Source organism: Apaloderma vittatum, unplaced genomic scaffold (genome assembly GCF_000703405.1).
Source record: "Apaloderma vittatum isolate BGI_N311 unplaced genomic scaffold, ASM70340v1 scaffold11294, whole genome shotgun sequence".
NCBI lineage: Eukaryota > Metazoa > Chordata > Aves > Trogoniformes > Trogonidae > Apaloderma > Apaloderma vittatum.
The window spans coordinates 29530-50402 of record NW_009714373.1 but is presented as its reverse complement, the minus strand read 5'-3'; the positions used below and the strand labels follow the sequence as shown (position 1 = coordinate 50402).

The 20873-nt window shown below is 38.5% G+C and overlaps 1 protein-coding gene across 1 annotated transcript in view; it reads right to left on the bottom strand.

Moving 5' to 3' along the window:
• Positions 1-5454: 5454 nt before the first annotated feature.
• Positions 5455-20873, bottom strand: part of HTT (huntingtin) — a gene marked incomplete at its 5' end in the record, with an annotated part of 44567 nt that continues 29148 nt past the window's right edge. The window contains 15 exons of the mRNA XM_009868747.1: positions 5455-5816; positions 6767-6927; positions 7575-7737; positions 9108-9213; positions 9366-9579; positions 9795-9909; positions 10449-10639; positions 12699-12854; positions 14107-14236; positions 14416-14546; positions 16135-16217; positions 16386-16525; positions 16892-17046; positions 19242-19342; positions 20746-20872. Of these exons, the coding sequence (XP_009867049.1) occupies positions 5603-5816; positions 6767-6927; positions 7575-7737; positions 9108-9213; positions 9366-9579; positions 9795-9909; positions 10449-10639; positions 12699-12854; positions 14107-14236; positions 14416-14546; positions 16135-16217; positions 16386-16525; positions 16892-17046; positions 19242-19342; positions 20746-20872 (2187 nt within the window). The remainder of the gene's footprint in view (positions 5817-6766; positions 6928-7574; positions 7738-9107; positions 9214-9365; positions 9580-9794; positions 9910-10448; positions 10640-12698; positions 12855-14106; positions 14237-14415; positions 14547-16134; positions 16218-16385; positions 16526-16891; positions 17047-19241; positions 19343-20745; position 20873) is intronic.

The window sequence follows — 20873 nt, the reverse complement described above, 5'->3', positions numbered from 1 at the left end:
ATCTTTAGGGATAATATTTCCAAAAATTAAATGAGTATTCTTCTGTGAGTGACAAAAAGATGAAGACTTCAGTATTCAAACAAGTCTTCAACTCTGAAGACAAGGAAACTTAGCACAGTACAGTTCCATTCCCTGGCTTCACAGCTAAACTAAAAGGTAACAAGGGTAGCTGATCATTCACAATCAATGGTGACAAGGCGGAAAAAAAAAATAAATTATTTTGACCGAGAATGAAACCAGCACGTGTTTTCTATATTAAACTACTACTTTAAAGCTTACTCCAGAATTTCCAGAGACCAGCCGAGCGCTGCTAAGTTAATCAAAACAAGACGTCTCTGCGCAGCTGAGTACTGCAAGGGATCCTCCAGTGTTCAGCAGCAGGACCACCCAGACATTGCTTTCAAGATGCAAGCCCGACAGCTGGGAAACCAAGCTTAGGCAAGTCAAATCCTTTCTTCTCTCCTGTGTAACATTATCCCCACCCAGGACTGCTGCAGATAAATACACCATCATTCACAAATGCAGCTGTACACCTCAATTTTGCGTTTTCTGATCTCATCTAGAATCCCAGGGAAGTTTTGGCAAGCATCACTACTAGATACAGTTAAAGCTCAACTGTGATACTTCTTTGTTAACTGCAAACAGCGCTGCGATGGTGCAGTGTGCCTACATCTGCAGAGAGTTCAAGTATTCCTGCGCATTTTTTAAATACTCTATATTTGGTAGCTGCTGAAAAGAAGAGACACTGGAGAAAAAAAAACTACAATAAGAATGTATCAAGACCTTTTTTTTAAATAACCAGAGAAAAATCACTTATAGTAAGTTATATTTTATTTCCTCTTTAGTTTCAATGTGCAGTATTTTCAGCATTTTTATTTTTTCTTTTAAACTTAAACATACATCTAAAATCATACGCTTTCCTTTTCCTTCGAGTACAAGTGCTTTTGGGGTTGGGGCTCTGAGCTTTTGCTCATCATTGCCCTCAAACCATACAAGACAACAGCACAGGGTGCGTTACCTCACACTTTGTCGGGCTGATCCAGCTCGATGGGATGTGCACACAGACTGATGGGAGCGATAAGCTCGCACAAAATGCACGTCACGAAGAGCAGCGCATGCTTCACAAACGCTCTGCAGCATTTATACCCAGTTCACTTGCATACAGCTAAAACTTGGCATACGATAGAAGCTCTCCTGGGTATAACTGTGGGATTCTCAAGATTTTCAATGGATACTTTAAAGTAGCATGCACAGAGTTCACCTGAAATCTCAGTATTCAGTAAAATCAGCATATTGGACTTCCCCAAAACTTGCTACATTGCTTACTCTAGCTCTTACAGCAGCTTGCTTTCACTTTAAAATAATTAAACTACCAAATTACTTTGCTCTCTTGTAGCTTTCATCAATTGGATCCTTAAAACCAAAATTGTTTTAAAAGAGCAAGGCATCTACCATCGTCACCTAGCTGATTTCTACCTTTAGTAGAAAGTTCAGTTGGGACTGTACATGGAAAAAATCTGCTTTATGCAACGGATGTACCTGAATCAGTTCCCCTTCTTCTCTCATCCCATCCCTTTCAACCACCAGGTAAGACCCTGAATGACCAAATTTAATTAAACTGCTTATTGCTATATTTATTGCTCATTATACCCTAAAATTTCTTTTATTTAGGAAGCATAAATGCTCAGCTGTGACAGCTGCACAAAATCTTAAAGACAAACCAGGTCTGCTGTTCTTGGAGAACTGTCTTTGCAGTGTTTTTGACACAACCTCCTTATCTGCTATATGAAGTTAACAGCCATACAAAAAAAAGGAGAATGGCAAGACAGAATGTTCTTAAGGCAAATCTACTAAATATCAACAAATTACTTTTAACCCAAAAGGTTTCACTTGTTGCCCACTTTGTTTGATCTAAATCCGTTCGTTCATTATCCGGTGCTTTAGGAATGCTGCTGGTGGTTAAGAAACAAGCAACGTCTTGGTGCTGAGAAGGCATTCCTACCAAAGTAAAAGTAATACACAATCATTTACTAGACGCTTTAGGCAAGAAATGACATCTGAGTAAAGACTTTAGAGATTTAAATAAACTCACATTCAGTTTCAACTGGCAAAGAGCATAAATAGTGAAGAAAACACTCTGAATCCCGCAAATAAGGCCTGCTTTACAATGGGTTGTAGTTTCCAACTCCTCACTCTTGCACTTAGTGCATGGGAGGAGCCATGTGGAAATGAAATGTAATTAAACTTTATTTAATGGGTCAGTGGCTAGCTGGCCCAAAAACTATTTATAAAAAGTTGGCTAGCCTACGGCACTCTTAGAGGAGGGCCACAAAATAAATTTAATAAAGTAGCTTGACAACTGATTTGTAAATGAAATTTGAAATACGAATCTGTCTTCAGTATGCTCCCAATCGTGCCATACTTCTAATCTTGTGAAGTTGTAAAGATGCCAGTTCCACTGCAAAACACCTTCAAGAAACTGTTGTTTTGGTTAGCCAGGACACCAAATGCACATCTTAAGCCCAAACATGTATACTATTTTCTCAGTGAAAAACTGAACAGCCCGATTTTCAGAATTAGCTTTCTGTCTTCCGTGAAATAAAATTTTGCCTCAAGTCAATCTCAATGGAAAAGCAATTTCTTTTTTTTTTTTTTTTTTTTGCTTTCAATCCAACATTGGCATTTCTTAGTGGCTGCTGTTTTGCTGTTGCCATCACATACCTCTTGGCTCTTGTCATTGGAAGCTGGCATGAGCAATTTTAAATACTATTTCACTCCAGAAGAAATCAGGGTGGAGAAAGTGTGTCTAGGAAGCAGACAGGGAAGTGTGTTGCAGGTGAAATGTTAGAACTGAAGCACTACTGGTGTGGTTTTCCACACTAGGAAGACCCGTACGTTACGTTCCCTTCAGGTCACTGAGACTTTCCGAAGAGAAGGTGCCTTCTTTAGACACTCAGGACACATGTTTCAGGAGGTATACTATGACAAATCTCCAAGAGAAGTTAAAACAAATGGCGTTATTACTACCACTGAATCTGTGTGAGGCTAGATCTGACTGCATCAGCTCTAAAGCTCGACTTGAAACAGGTAATGCAAATATTTCCTTGAAGGCCAGCAATGCGCATCAGAGTAAAGGAGGTCTGTCACATCTGATGTTTCTCATTCAGTCATGCCGACTGCTTAATTCAATGTATTCCTTCACGGGCTGGAAACAGTCTATGGCAAGTCCCAAAACGGTTTGAGAAGTTTCATAAAGGATCTAGCTCCTGTAATCCCAAGGTAAAGTGACCAGCTATTCTGTGTTAATCATGAGGAGCTTAAAATCATGAATAATTTAACAGTTTGTAACACAACATATACTGTTATATGGTGAGAATGTGACTAACCTAATGCTTAAAAAATATATTAAAATCTATTTTAAATTTTGGAAAATAGCTTACAAAAATATCTTCACTTAAACTATATATCATACAAAAACTGACCGGTGTGTGGGTTTACAGTACAAAACGATTATTGGTGGTTACAAAAGGGAAGAGTGATCTATACTACCCTTAATGAAATCACAGGGCATTATATCTCACTGTCTTGAATCAGCCTCTTACCAGAATTAAGATAATTTCCAATATAGCTCAAACTTTCAAACAGTATCTATTTTACTAAACTTTTTCTGAACTGCCGTTCAGTTTCTTTTAAAAATCACCACAGTGCTGTGGCCCAAGAAAGAAAAGTAACCCAACTAAGGGCAGAAATAAATTGCTCTAGATAATAAGATCTGTAGAGAGCTAAATACAGCAGCATCTACAGTTGTTTCTACTGCCCATACTTTCAGTTCCTCTATCAGTTTCTAAAAGGAAGTGACACAAGTGGACAATTCCTTTGTAATCAATTTATGGGCAGAAGCAACAATTTTTGGTCTAGATTGGAATTAAATACATGGGTTTAATAAATACAAATATACACATCTGTATACATTAAATGTTGTCACATGTGTATAATTTCAACATATACATTATATACAGAAATACATACAGTACATGCTCCTCCTGACAACTCTATCTCATTTTTCCAAGTGTCACCAAAAGGTGTGGTAAGAAAATGAAGAGACGTTAGATGTAGGACATGTCCAAGAACCAAGGTATTTCTCTCTAAGTAAAGAATAGCAAATCCAACTAAAGACAAATGCTGTGCTAGACTTCCCCACGTAATGCTTAGGAATCACTGGGGTTCCCTGGGTGGTGAGTAAAAGCTAATCTGGCCCTGTGTAGTGTCCTGAAATTCACGGATATTTGCATTGTGTTTGTGTCTGAAGCATTATGCATACAACAGGTAAGAGAAGAGGTTGTGTAATCTAACACCTTAGCCAGTCCCAAGCTAGACCACAGCAGCCTTCTGACTCTTACTGCTAGGACAAATTCATTTACAGGAGAGTGGTTTGAATCCAGATGACTCCACGGTCTCAGTCAGGAAAGGTCAAATGGTTATGGACTGCTAGGGAGCTTACACCATTTTGTCTCTTAAAATGCTGTGTAGCACATAAGAGCAGTTTCTTAAGTATACAAAAGGCTTATCCAGAGTAACTATTCCTCTCTTTTACCACTATGTCTCAAAGCAAAGGAATTCAAAAGAAGCTACAAGTAAAGTGGATCACAAGAATGTCTCCTTAATACAGTCTCTCAAGACAAATCAATCAACAAATTCCAGTTATAAAGCACTTTAAGAAAAAACGAGATGCAAACCAAGATGCAATCTGTACATTAAGATGGATTTCCAAAATAAACATGAATTCAAGCACAAGGAAAAAAAAAAAGAGGACAATACAGATGTCAAGACATTCAGTAGCGTGGCTTCTGTTCATCCCAAATTACAGCACAGCTCATGCACCACACATCTTACAATTTTACATACTGTACATGATATAGAAATATTTAAGTTAAAATTTCTTTTACTGATATACTGTACTCAAATTTTAAATCCTGAGAAGAAAAAAGAAAAATGTGTGGTTACGTATGTGCACTATATCTCCGGTATCACTAACACATACACCACAGGATATCAGAAAGTCCAGAGAAGAATTACATGCTGGAAGTGTAAATCATGAAAGCCATTTTCTCTTTACCTTGTTTGGAAGAGACATTAGGAAACAATTTCTATTCTGTACCACACAACAGTATATACAGGTACATAAAACTATGAAGTTTTCTAATGACTGCAGCTTGCAATAACAGTCTTTCTGTGAGTTTCTCACTGGCTGGACCACAGTGGCTTCAGCTGGACATTAGGAAGAAGAGTAATACCAGTTACCTTGCATGGAGTACTTGCTCGTATTTTACAGTTAATGAAGTGTCTCAGGTTAATCCCAAACACCACTTGAAGAACACTGAAGTATGTTTTTCCACTCACAGGTGCCTCGTGTCAACACCAACAAGAACTACGCTAGACTTTTCAGGTGACTTCCAGTGCTGCAGAGCACTTGTCCATGCATTCTGGAAGGAAAACTGACAGCTCCATACTTATCACAAGTGCACTTTGTTGATCTTGCATTCCCTATAGTTTGTATCAGATTCCAACAAGACTCATGCAGTTCCACTACACTTTGGGATGTTCAACATGCTGTGACCTTGTGGACATTTTGCAAACAAGTTAGTAGGCGATGATACGGGCTGCCTGGAGATGCTACCACCTCAAACACCGACTGAAAGGCCCTCCGATCTAATTCTTCATCTATCTGATGTCGGTAGAAGTCTATGGCCACCAAACAGAAGATGTTAACATCCACTTGCTCTGATTTTCCCATTCTGCTGATAATATGTGGAAGACTGAAATGTAAGTTAAGGTCATGCTAAGACAGAAGTTGCTTATCTTTTGCTATAGCAGTTGAAACACTGCTCTCCAATAAAACGTTGCCGTTTCTGAATTCACCAGCAAAGTTAAAGTGCAAAATACTGTCATGCAGAAATTAAACTACCACTACAGAATTCCTATTTCTTCATTAACTTCACACAATTTCTTACCTCCAGAAATTAATTTTAATCTAGCAGTAGTTTTCTTTATCCACTGGAGTAAACAGTGCAATCAGCATCACAGTCACAACTGCTGACAGCCAAAGAGCACTGCTGAGGTTAAGAGTCATTGGAAGTCACAAACATAACATCTGGTCACTTTTTTTCCTGGTCATAAAATGAAACAGTTATTTTTCTGCTTGGAGGTTTGTTTTGTTTGTTTATTTTTAAATAAACCTATGTCTTTCGGCTGTTCCAACTTACCTAGCTCATGTCACTCCACTGTCAAAGCTTGCTATTACTGCAGCACGCCTCCAGGGGACACTTACAAAATATGGCTGGTATGCAGAGGATACTTTTCTTTAATTTTAGTGTTGGGGTTTTTTGTTAGTTTTTTTCTTAATATATTTTACCCTTCAGAAGGAATAGAGAACAAAGTTTTTAAAGATCACTTCAAAGCTGTCTGGTGAAGCTTTTAAGAACTCTTTTCAAAAGTAAGAACTTTCCCAAACATCTTGCATAGTCACAAGGAACAGATCTTAAACTAGTAGTTTTAAATAACTTTGTTCTCATAATCAGTTTAGACTTTATTTCCCCCCCTCCTCAAACCTGAGGCACCAATAGCATAAAGTAATATACACAACTACTAACTACAGTAAATCTGCCTTTTTTGTGTGTGTCAAACTCGTACTCTTATCCTATCAACGTGCTTTACAGAACCACTCCATTTACCCAGAAAAGGCCCACATTCAGTCTTTGTAGGATACATTGCCGAAATCCACTGACTGGTGGAAGCACTGACAAAAAAACAGGAAAGACTCCACATTGCCATTGCCACAGGTGTTCTTTGTGTGAAATTAGAGAGAGAGAGCATCACCCAGTCACGGACCATCGAGGACTGCCCAGTGCTGTGCAGTGTCTGAAATACCTGCAAAAAATATTTCAGCATTGGAATAGAGACATGGTAGATGGGCATGGGAAAGGTTCTTGCAAAGGTTCTCTCTAGCTACATAGCTCTGAGGCTCCCAAAATTGATTCCTGAAAAAAACTCTGAATCTAAAGAATTAATGAACAAAGTGTCTAAACAAAGACATTCTGCAAAAGGATCAGCCAGGATACGCAAGACTTGTCTGTTATCTCTAATTTTTATAGATCAAATGCAGTGTGCACATACACTCTGAAGTGATGCCCAAGTCCAGTAAGTAGATGATGAAGATCAAGAAACCCAGAAGCCCAACTGAATCCACAGGGGCTTACCCATAGTGTTCACAAGGCCAGATAATCTGGGCTGGCTCCCCGAAATCTAAAGAGCCTGAGCACCAGGATCACAACTATTAATTTTCTCTTTATTTTCTCATTATTGGCTATCGAGCTGTACTGCTGTGAGCTTTGTATTCTGGGCAACATGGTGATTCCAGCCCTCCATGTTGCTCAGAAGACAAAGCTCACAGCAGTACAGCTCAATAACTGCAACCAGTTTGCCAGATCTAACAAAACTGGTATTTGCCCCTCCAGCTGAGCTGTCAGTTAGTTAGAAATATTCTGAAATATTTACAAAAAACCCCACCATACTACCTTATAAACTACAGTTGCCATGAATTGTGGGTAGGGCTGCTGATTGGATAAAAATTCTCCAATAACTTTATTCATTACATCTTGTGGGGGGAAAAAGTCATCAAGGAACTGTGGAAGGATCCGAGCCACTACCCGAGCTTCAAAGGGAAATCCCTTCCGAATTCTGAAAAAAAAAAAAAGTACATATTTTATGATGGAACTCCAGAAAAAAAAAAATCTTTCTGTTGTCCAATTTAATTGGCAATAAAAGAACATTTTCTTTTTATCTCTAGATCCGTAAAGAAGTCTTCAATGCTGAGAAATCCAAGTCTTCACGTAATTTTACTCTAACAGTCTACCCAAAGAGGTCTATAAAAGCTATCAGAATTTGTTACAGGTGTCATGTCCTTACTCCCCACCTTTTTTTATACAGTCAACATTTTTTGAAGCTCTGGAATTGCATCAGAGAAGGATTTAATAACAGGAATGCGTGAAAAAGTGAAACAACCCCCAAAAAAGGACAGGGAGATCACTACTCCCAGTTATCAGAGAAAAGATCATTTGTAAGCAGAACACTTACTTCCATTCATGACATCTCAGAGGTTTTTTTTATTCTAGACCAGGATGATCAATATATCAAACATAAAAAGCAAGTTGTGCCGCACTGTAATGAGGGACACGATACTCCAACTTAAAGACATTTTTACTTACTTAACACTGACTGGAAAATCTTCCTAATAAAGGCTGCATCTGTTGATACGTCAAGTTACCATCATGCAATTATTCCCTGTAAATGTTTTGGGTTTTTTTTCTGGTTGTAGTATTTACATTTGTTTTGTTAAACCTTAGAAGCGATATTTTCAAAAGCACTCAAGCACTGCTCTGGTTATGTCCTCACTGAGTGCAGAAGTGAAACCCTTATCCAGTTTCATGGAAAAAACACTGAACACTTAAAAACCCATAAACCGTTATCCCACAAACTATTCTGCAAAAATCTAACATGCTATGCTCACTTAAGACAGCTTGAGACTGTCAGGTCAAAACAGGGGTTTTGAAATATTTCCATTAAATGAGTTCCATGTGAATATAGAAGTTTTACTGTCCCCTTCCACTGCAATTACTTAACAGCCTTGGAAAGAGCAACACTTGGGTAAGGGAAGGGGAAGAAGGTTTAAAACTCTTAGGGTGGTTTGAAAGATTATTTCCCATAAACTGGATTTATATCTTTGATTATGCAGAAGACATCCTGAAAAGCACTTAAGAGTTTGACCTGAAGAGAGCTGGAAATACATTTGTAAAGTATTATGGTTTGTGCACCACACAGTATCAGTTAGGATGCATCTGTTTTCCATTTACATTCCTGTGCATTTGTGCTGCCTTCAGCAATTCCATCAGCACTACCATGTATACTACAAGGATCAGTTTTTAAGCAATGGTAAGCAGAGGAACACCATTCATTAAATATTAGAACTGTCAAACACAGAAGTGACTGCCTAGTGCCAAATTGAATCATTTTCCTCCCAATGCCCCATTAAACATGTTCTATTCTCTCACCTATCAAAAAGGACAGATACTCGTTCCATAGCGACGATCACAGACTCGCTGTCAGGAGCCGTGGGATTGACATCTGTCGTACGACTGGGGCTGATTTTTTCCTTTCCTAAACAAAAATTATTTGTTAAAAGTTTACTGTGAATGCTGACATAAGAGGTTTTTATCCTTGCTTACAAAAATAAATGAAGAAAATTAGCACTGTTAGTAAGCTAGTCTCTCAGCACATCAAAGGGGTTTTTTTAAAAAAAAAGTAAATACCTGTGTACATGCAAGTCAGCATTAATCCAAGTGCTGCCATTGCTCTGTGGGGGCTCTGCACATTCACTCTGTCAACGCTCAGTTTAACTAGTGATTCACTATCCAGCCTAGAAAGCTGCTCTGAGAGAAGGAGTCGTTCTAATCCTCTCAGGACACAATGATAAATAATCGATGGTGTTGATTCATCACTTCCAGACACCATGACTCCACACATCTGAAAAAGAAAAAAGACAACTACCTGTTTTTGAAGTGTATTTAGGTCATCTTCTAGCCCCATGCCACTGCAGCTAGTCTGGAGGTATTAAGAAAATCTGATATAACTAAACCCCAAAGCAGACCTACAGCACAGCGATTGAGTTAAGTGTTAAAGACAGCTGTGTGATGATCCCAGGTTACATGACTACCTGTGACTGGAGCATCACAACATACCTGGATAATTCCTGCAGAGAATTCAGGCCCTACATCAAGTGGGTAATTCTCGATCAAATAGAAAGCAGCTGCACACATTACTAAGATGTGCTGTTGGTTATGAATATTCACGCAACTGTAAATAAGCAAAAAAACAACTACTAGTGGTCACATACACCAAAGCTGTCAGGTCCCAGACAGACACAATATACACAATCCTTAGAAACACTAAGTATTTTTTGACATGAATTTTATATAACTTTTAAAATCACCAAAGTATCACCAAGATGCCACTGGTTATCATGAAAATCCAGTGCAACACAAGAAATTTTCAGCCATATAATTACAAGCTCTCATTGTCTGACTTAATTAGGAGAAATAAGCTTCATTACCAACCCTGCAAGTTTCATTCGAAGAGTATGCCTTTTGACAGAAAAGTAAGGTTTAGGGAACACAGTTAACTAAAGAGGCAAAAGTCTGATGTATCAAACCGTTTTCTTACCCTTTAGCTTTTGTAAATCAAACCTAAAATTGGCTGATATTTTCAATGAAACCTGCTTGATACAACAGCTTGCCGTAAAATGTTCTGAGAACAACAAACCATGAAGAGTCCTTTTGTTTACACATAAGCGTGCAACAGTGTGGGGAGGAAGGCGAAGGAGGAAAGAGTCTTACTGTGCTACTCCTCTCAAATTGGAGAGCAGATACTCGCTGATAATTGGAATTAGTTGCTTTGCTGTCTCATCAAGCAGGTCACACTCAAGGATGTAAAGAATTCCATGCAGAGCTCCAATCCGACTTGGCATGTGGGTGCTTCTTAGGGTTGATTCCAGGAGTCGACTTACTGGTTCAGCCACAGCTTTATCCTAATAATATGATAATACATCCAATGACAGTATTAATTAGAAGTGAACAAGTGTTCAATCTTGGTCATTCCTGTCATTTGGAAATACTAGAACATATTAAAGAGCAGAAAATACAGCATGACCCAGATCGTGGCTTAAAACTACTTTGAAATGTCACAAGATTAATATAATCAGGCAAGAGATGACTTGCAGATTAATGGGTAAACTGACAATACTTTGTGTTACCTGCAAAACATTCTCTTCTTCTGCATATAGAAGTTGGATGGTTGGAATTTTCTGATCTTCCAGCTAACCACAAAGGATGCTTTTGTCTGAAGCTGACTGATAGATGCCTATAGAGTGCACCCAAAAGAATATTCTGCCATTAACTGAACTCATAGCACAGTGTGACATTGATTTGTTTTCCAAGACCACTGGCACTCAGACCTACACATCCTTCTCTCCATCACTCCCATGATCTGGATGAGGAGATCAAGTGCACTCACAGTCAGTTTGCAGATAACATCAAGTTGGGCAGGAGAGCTGATCTGCTTGAGGGTTCTGCAGAGCCTGGATCAATGGGACGAGACCAATTGTTTGAGTTTCATCAAAGTGCTGGGTCCTGCACTTGGGTCACAACAACCCCAGGCAGCACTACAGGCTTGGGGAGCGGCTGGAAAGCTGCCTGGCAGAAAAGGACCTGGGGGCTGGCAGAACATGAGCCAACAGTGTGCCCAGGTGGCTGAGAAAGCCAGGGGCATCCTGGCCTGTATCAAGACTAATGTGTGGCCAGCAGGAGCAGGGAAGTGATCGTGCCCCTGTCCTGAGCACTGGTGAGGCCACACCTTGAAACCTGTGTTCATTTTTGGGGCCCTTACTACAAAAAAAGACATTGAAGTGCTGAAGGGCAACAAAGCTGGTGAAGCAACTCGAGAACAAGTCTTACGAGGAGCGGCTGAGGGAATTGGGGCTGTTTAACCTGGAGAAATAGGAGGCTGAGGGAAGACATCATTGTCTACCTGAGAGGAGGTTGTAGCAGGGTGAGTGTTGGTCTCTTCTTCCATGTAACACGCGACAGGATGAGAGGAAATGGGTTTAAGTTGTGCCAGTGGAGGTTTATATTGGTCATTAGGATAAATCTCTTCATTGAAAGGGTTATCAAGCATTGAAGAGGCTGCCCAGGGAAGTGGTGGAGTCACCATCCCTGAAGGTGACAGACATGCACACGTGGTGCTCAGGGATATGGTTTAGTGGTGGACTTAGCATTGCTAGGTTAACGGCTGGACTCAAAGATCTTAAGGGTCTTTTCCAACCTAAACGACTGTAAGACTCTCAGCCACTCCACATAAGACGTAAGACACTTCAACAGCTTTGTTGCCCTTCTTTTTAGCATTTCTAGAAACCCTCTATGCGACTAACATAAAACTAACTTATTCCAAGAGAATTTGTGATTTTTTCCTAAATAATCCCAGTCGAAAAATGTCCAATGGAAAACACTAATGCTCTCTGGTCTATAGATTTAAAGACAACAACACATTTCATTAAATAACTTGTATCAAAAAATGTTCTTTCCTGAAGTGCAGAAGATGCAATAGAGGGAAGAGTGAGGGAAAGAAAAGGGATATCTGACGATTAAGCTATGTATTCATCCCATGCACTGTCCCAGCCTCTCATGAGATTACAGTAGTTCACCTGTAACACAAATCTAGCAATAGTTGTTCCACACTCCTCATTTCTGGCCTGAAATGTAACAAAGGGCAAAGGTAACACTAAATTGACTAAGATAAACCAAAAAGCACACTAAATTAAGCTCAAGCCTCAAAAAAACCCCACCTCAAAGCAAAGAATCTTGCTATTTGAATACGAGGCAACTGGAGATTGCAAGTTTCCAATAGTTTGCAACGCCTGGAAATCCAGAATACATATCCTAATCACTTCTTATAGCCATTCAGATCGGCTAAGGGATTTTCTTAAAGACAAACCACTCTTACCAAGTACATCAGATTTTGCAGCAGAAGCTAAGGATGAGTTAACCTAGATACTCATGAATTTGCAATCAACTTCCATGAGAATTACTTACCATTCCAAGAACTGCAGCAGCTTTACAAGTGGCTGGTATCAAATACTGTACAAGAATCTCATCTTCTGATGGATGCACCTTTCGTAATTCTGTCAATGTTGTATACATCATCTCAAACTGATTTCTTTCTGTAAATAAGTCAGATACTGCGAGGAGCTGTACACAAATTAAAATTTAATGCAAAAAAGCCCATTAGCAGACAGTCAAAAATTGACTCTCCCTTCTGTTATAATTTTCAGCAAAAGATTACTTGATCAATCTATTAAATGTGTAAACATTAACTCAAGTATCTGGAATAACTATTGTTGTCCAGAATTAATTCCATCATCCATCTCGGATGATTACTTCCAAATCGTCCTTTTTTTCCCCCCGAAAAGATTTACAAAACCAATTGGCATTTTGGTCATGGCAACCTCATGCAACACTACAGGCTTGGAGAAGGGCCTGGAGAATAGATCTTACGAGGAGCGATTGAGGGAGCTGGGCCTGTTCAGTTTGACGAAGAGGAGGCTGAAGGGGGATCTCATCATACTCTACAATTACTTGAAAGGACATTGTAGAGAGGTTGGTGCTGGTCTCTTCTCACAGGTAATTAGGGACAGAACCAGGGGGAATGGTTTCAAGTTGCAACAGGGCAGGTTTAGGCTGGACATTAGGAAGAAATTCTTCACAGAAAGAGTGGTCAGATACTGGAACAGACTGCCTAGGGAGGTGGTTGAGTCGCCATCCGTGGATGTGTTTAAGCGTTGCTTAGATGTGGTGTTGGGTGATATGGTTTAGGGGTGAACTTGTAGTGTAGGGTCAATGGTTGGACTCGATGATCCCAAGGGTCTTTTCCAACCTGAATTGTTCTGTGATTCTATAGATCGACTACAGTAAGTAACTCTGGAAAATGAACAAACATTGCCATTTACAATAGTACGATGTACTAAAACACCCCAAAACACACAATATGTCCTCCGTTGCAAGGGTAGTCTCATTTTAAGTCTTTTATGATAGTGAACAATGGCTACCAAGACACATTCCACACTTGTGTTAAGTTTTGCTTCTATACCTTAATAGTTGAGTTAATTCTCTAATAAATTGTTGTTCCATCCTCATTTTCTTATGAAGAGACAGGATAAGCAAAATCCTGAAAACTACTTTTAACAAGTTGTCAAGTAAAATACCGACCATCATTAAATAATAATAGAGTGTTTGTAACATAAGAGCAGAATATGCAGTCCAGATGCTTATAGAGTTTAAATCAGTATAATGTTATAAGTTGTTCAAGTTATATTTCTGTAATAGCACTGCCAAGGAAAATCAGTGTTTCCCATCTGTTAAAAGATGCTTTACAATGCTGCTCAGCTCTGAATATTTGGTAACATATACTCAATTATGACTCTGAATAATAGTTTAGACTTACTGATCGCACCACTTCACTAATCAAAATGACTGGTGTTCTCTTGCTAGGGTTTGATGGCAATATCCACTGACTATACAGTTCAAGCAAGAACTGCGAACAAGAATGTATATCGACGCCAGCCCGGTGTTTCCTGCAAGGCACAATAAGCAAGTGTTAAAATGACTATTCTTAAGCCCTGTTGAAATATTTTATTCGAAATAATATGGTTACTTACTAGTCTGCAATTTATAAAACCAGCTTACTGAACTCAATATGAAGAGATAAAAGCCTATTGATTAGCCAAAGGAGAGACAAGAAAGTGTAAGACACCTGGTGTTAATAGGAGAGGTTGGTGGTGAGGAAGGAGCAGGTATGTCACTCTCATCTTCTTCATCCTCACCCCATTCTTCTTCTCTCAATGGAGTGATATTATTTCCTAACCATATGGAGTGTATAGAGACCTTGCAACACACAAAAAAACCAAAGAGAAAAATAAATAGAAAAACAGAAACATTAAACACTATTTTAGTCATATTAGAAAAATCTTAGAAGTCGACCTTTTCATTTGAGTGATGGGCAATACACCACCTCAAACAACATTTACGTGAATTGCCTATTACTTAATTTTTAAATTTACTTTTTAAAGCTTTTTTCAACATTTTAGCTTAACTCACTTCAAATTGTATGGCCCAGCACAATCAGCAGCACCATGTGCTTACTACAGCAATACGGGCGATGCTGAAACAGCATCTGCCTAACCCGTGAGCACACCCTGGCAATATGAATGCATCATCTCCAAGTCAACATACCAAATCTAAAATCCAACGCAAAGCGTAAATATTTCTAATTCATATGAAGCAAGACAATAATTCAGAAAGAACTGTAATGACTGCAGTTTAATAGAAGACACATGCCTAACTCTTCTCAAACTGTAACTCAGCACATCTGATTGCTTCTGAAACCAGACAAGGCTAAGGTTTCAATTCCTTTGACTCAGGTTAGAAACACAATTATCTACAAAGAAGAAAAACTCTTAACTGTTCCTTAAGTTTTATTCACGAAATTAAAATTTCAGAGCAACAAGACCTGCTGATGGCATTTCATAAATGACCTGTCTGAAGATTCTAAAACAAAATCAGCACTTCCTGTGTTTCAACACAGACACTACTTTTTCCTCCAAAGTTACTCCACTTGTATAGCTCACAACTTTTCTTAGACAATTAGACAAAAATTCAGTTATATAGAATTCTTTTTCATGTTAAACAGAAAAGATAAATTTGTTTTTCAAGCAGGATGTCTATTGTTATAGATTTAACAGTTTTTGTAAATATCACACAGGTTCTGTAAACCTGTAAGCCCTGAATATTCAAGCCATTTAATATCTCCAGAGAACATAGAGATGCCTAGGGACAGACAAGTGATCATTTAGTCTTCCCTAAGCAAAAGATCCTTCAAGAAAAAGAACATCATCTGAGTTTAGTATTTAAAAATTGTTTCAATAATATGTACTATTCAAATAGTGAAACAAATACTACATTTAAATTTTGTATGTAACTTTACATAAAGGCTAATTTTTCAAGGAGATAAATAACTGGATAACGACTATTTTTTAGTCACTGCATGTATTGCTAATTTTCCAACTAACATCATCCAGTGAAATTTACATCCCTACACTGGGTTAATTTAAAATTAAAACAACATTGCTTATGTTATGTCCAGTGATTTTTCATTTCCTAAGGACTACTGCAAGCATGGAATAGGAAATTCAAATACAATATTAAAGTGGAAGCTAACACTACACGGGCTCTTTAACACACAAAGCTCAAAAGTGCAACTCAATAGCTGGCTCCTGGGTAGACCTCACACACACAAGCAAAAATTCCATGCAAGCTGAGACAGCAGGCTGAGAGGAGTGACCCTGTTATGATCCACCCTGCATCACTCAGAGCTTTTAGTTTACGTATGACGTTAAGCAATGACTCTTAACCGAATTTTCAAACTGGAAGAAATGTAATAAAAGACAAGCTCAAAGTTAAGGTTTTTACAAACCTGTCCCAGCTTGTAATCCATATCTCCTATTTCTCGTTCAGTATTGATCTGCAGTAAGAGTTTTTCATGGCTGATAAGAGCACCTATTGCAGAAGAGCAAACAAGTTTTTAAAACATGCATAACCAAGTAGAGGTGAAAACGGCTTCATTTCTTGCAAACTCGACTTTAAGCAAATTTCTAAGGGCATTTTTTCTACTTTTTATATGTAAAGAAGTCAGTCTCCTTCCCCTCCCTGCACATAGGCACTTACCTGTAGTAGCAGGAGAAAGTGATGGAACAGGGTCCCAAGCTTGGTACAAGTGATGAGTAGCAATATTATCTCTCTTAGATACCATTGCTTGGATTTCCTTTTCAACAACTCCCCTGATAACACTTAGCTTCCTCCCAAACCTGAAAGACCAACAGAAATCAATTTTAGCAGATTTTCCATTTAACATTTTTGTGCATATCTGACTAGCTTCCTCTACAATGCTACGTCTACGCTTATTCTCATTATTGAGGACACTAAAACTGTTGATAAATACATTTTGCACACTGTTTACTACATTTTAATATGATGGTCTTCTTCAGATGCTGTCTTTTAACTCAGGAGGTTCATGATGTTAAGTCCATCTAACTTCTGTGTGAACAGATCCATCTGTATATAGTCTTCCTTAGAAATTACAGTCTATACATATTTTTGCTACCGCTAGATTAAGCAATTGTAATTATGTATTAATTCACAAGTATTCATTTTAGAACAATAAATAAAAATACCTTGTGTCCAGAGCTTTTAAAGCTTTGTTGCGGGGCTGCTGTTCTAAACAGCTAACTGCTGGATTGCCTGCAACAGGTATTGTCATTGCACTCAGCACCAAGGACGTTATGGCTTGTACTGCAAGAACATTGATTTGGGTCCTCTCTGTATCTTCCTGCAAAATGAATTTACTATAATTTCAATTGTAAAAAAAAAAAAAAAAAAAAAAAATTCCCCAAAGCCCTGAATATTGGTTTGTGACATTCTACTAAATTATCATTATAAACCTGACATCTAGACTTCTTCCCACCCAGAGTCTAGCTGACCGAAGCAATGCACACAGTGCACTGTGACACAGCAGGAACACATCCTTCCATCTCATCAGGCATTCTGCATGCTTCCTCTCTTAATCCCAACAGCATTAAAACCTCAAGAAGTCCATTCTGGAACATTCAAAGTGTTTAGTATCTACGTTTGCATCTACTCATTAGTTACCTGCTAAAATAGAGCAGCAAATGAGACCAAATCCGAGTTGCAAACTCTTCAGAGAAGGATCTATGTTAACTGCTTTTAGTAACTGCCCATTTAGGAGCAAAATTCAACCTCATCGTGAATTTGCAGCAGCATTTTTTCTGTGCATCATTATCCAGGTGCATTTAAGGTTTCTTCTAAACCAACATACTACACATTTAGTATTTAGCACCACTGCACCAGTGTGAGAAAACTGTTTAACACAACTTTCTTAAAATATCTGGTTAGACGTAATCCATTATTCATACCCGAGGCATTGCCATTTTTCCCCAGTAGAAGTATTTGGAACTTATACACACTGCATCAAGCACTTTGCCACTACAAATCATCACCACTGTAGGAGTCTGCTTCTTTCATTTAAAAAAAAAAGAATCTCTTAAAATTAACTTTTGACACTGTGGGTTGTAACTCATTGTCCCTGTGTTGATATTAGCAAGAATCTTTGCAGTACATTTAACTGTTTTGCTCAGAACACTTCATAATCAGTACTTTTGATTAAATTAGTTTTTTTACAAACTGAAATTATGGATTCTGAAGTGGCAGGATGCTTCTCGGTTTTTGCTTTTGTTGTATAGATTCTGATTCCTTCTTGAAAGTATCAGACCACGAGAGTCTGAGCCTTTTTAGAAAACACAAGATTGTTATGAATTTTCAACTTTATTTTTAAATACTGTATTTTTGTTTCAGAAAATATTAACATACTGAAATTTGTAATAGTGCAGTTTTGAACATATTAGTTTTTCTTGAAAAGTAAAAGGAGCAGTATTACTCCTGTTCTACAAATAAACACTCTCTACATGACAAGTAAAGAACTACCCATAGCTAGATTGCTTTAAGTCTCATACAACAAGGCCATTACGTAGAAAAGAATTAAGTAAAAAATTCTGTAGGCTGCACCCATCTAACAGAAAATGCTAGCCCAGGGAAGAGGGATGATGCTCTACTCATTTTTGCAGCCTTGACACCTAGGAAGTAAGAGAAATAAACTCTTTGTAGGCTACCCAGGATCTGCTATTTGTATGCATCTACCCTCCAAATTCATGCAAATGCTTCAGGCTCTGCACTAGCCATCAGGACCATCCGCAATCTGAGAGTGAACACTGTATGAATCTAGGAAAATAAACCTTTCAGGTCAAAGAGCTAGAACCTAGTGAGGTCAGTATGCCAGCAGGTTAGACGTCTGAAGAGGGAAAATCTCTTTCATGATGGCCAAGTTCCTTCTCAACTTTGTCTTCGTATAGATGATTTTCTTCAGCTCCGCAAATGCCCTCCACTCAATTCTGAATACTTACCTGAGGCATCCAAGTTAGAAGCCCAGATATCCAATACACAATCTACAGCTGGGAGCAAGAGACATGGGCATGGATCTCTAGGTCAGTCCACCTCTAGTCAAGAGTTTTACAAAAAAAAATCTTACCGAATAAACTTCCCCTGAAGTTTCATTGGTGGATAGCAAAGATAATTGCAGTAATACATACTAGTACAGTTAGTGAGATTTCCTAAAGGCACAGTTCTCTCACACATAGTTTCTCTCAAAGCTTTTGGAGTTCCCATTGTGCCTAAAACCAAACATCTAATCAAGCAAACTTGGAACCGTGTGCATAATGAGTGTCATACTAATACGAAGTAGAAACAGCTTCACTATTTACACACTTACAGGAGCTTTAAGCCAGAAGATGGATGTGTCTGAACTCACAGGGATATGAAGACAAGAGAATATAAAACAAAAACGATTTCTTAGTTTTAGTCTCTACTTTTCTGCTTTAAGGATTTATAAATAGAAATATTTTTCCTGGTTTAAGTAAAATTTAATTAAAAAAAATCAGTAAGCGACATTACCTCTTGTTGATTCTCCTCTTGATCCATTACGATAGGCTGAGTTACAAGCACACCAAGCAAAGTAGCCCAAGTCTCTTCAAACTGAGTACGGCTGATCCACCCTACGAAACACCCAGAGACAGCCATTTATGACTTAATGCAAACTTAAACATGGAATGGCATTAAAAATGATACACGGTTTACAGAGATTTAGTTTCATACCACTTCCCATTAGAATCCACATTTTTTTCTAATCACTACATCTTAAACTAGTCTATTTTAGGAAGTAATGAACCCCTTAGAAGGGTTCTACTCATTATTATTTAAATGGTCCTGTGTGGGTTGTTTCTTATATATATTTAAGTCTTTTGACCGTCCAGCTTTCAAAGTATTGAGATCTATCCCGTTTCCACAACACAGAAAACCATCCAGAAAAACTGACCATTTCTCACAGGAAAAAGCTGTGGAGAATCCCACAATGATCCAAGAATTCTTCACGCCCTAAAAGCAAAATGACTGAATTGCCTAGAAACAGGCCATTAAAATTCAAACACTTACCAAAAAGTTTTACCAAACATGTTTTTACCTATAACAGACTGCAGAGGATTCATGAATGATACCTTGCAGTTTAATGATATCTAAAGAATCAAAAATGAGAATGTCATCTTAGGCATTACAGTGATCAAACAGAAATGAGTGTGTACTCCACTAATCAATCAGGTATTAACCTCTAGGTCGGGGGGGGGGGAAACAACAAAAAAACCCCCCAAACAGCCCCTCCCCCAAGAAACACAAAACCAACCAAATAATTTCTGTAAGCATAAAGAAAATTTGATGTATTACCCTTGACAGTCTCATCTGTTGACTAAGACTTGAACTCTTAAGCCCCACTGCTCTCATTCAGTAAGCCTTGACACATCCAAAAGCTTTAAAATGACAGCATCTCATTCAAATTACGAAGAATGTGGCACTACATTCTATTTATATCTTCATAGAATCATAGAATGGCCTAGGCTGGAAGGGACCTTGGAGATCATTTTAATCCAGCCTCCCTGTCGCCAGGGACGTCACCTCTCGACTAGATCAGGCAACACATGGGGACTGAATGGGAATCGAACCTGCAACCTTGGCATGCTCAGCACCACGCTCAACTGATTGAGCTAACCGACCTCCATGAATTAAAAAAAAAATAAAAAATAAAAAAAAGGGATAGAAAGCAAAATATTCTCAAACACACTGACAAGCGTAAGCTCCAGAACACAAGCGGCCATTCTGCAGCAGCACACTGCAATCACCTCCCTGAGCTGGAAGAGTTGTCAGCTTTATTTCTGTATTTTTTCTCAGCATTGAGCAAAACCTAAGAATTATAGCAGCACAATTACTCATCTGCTCTGACGTATTATTTCTGTTCCATATAAGCAACAGAAGTGAACAAACGGTACCAGATTCAGTTATTTAGTAACCTCCCAACACAGGGAAATACGCAGGAAGAGCCACTTGTATTAATTTTTAATTTTGTACATACCAAGCGTATTAATGCGATAGATGAACTCCTTGAAGATTTCTTTTTCTTGAAGAAATTCTACAGGGATTTCAGGAAAAACTGTGCCAAAGTCACCTGCAGGCTTTGGTGACCAGCCTAACTTCCAGACC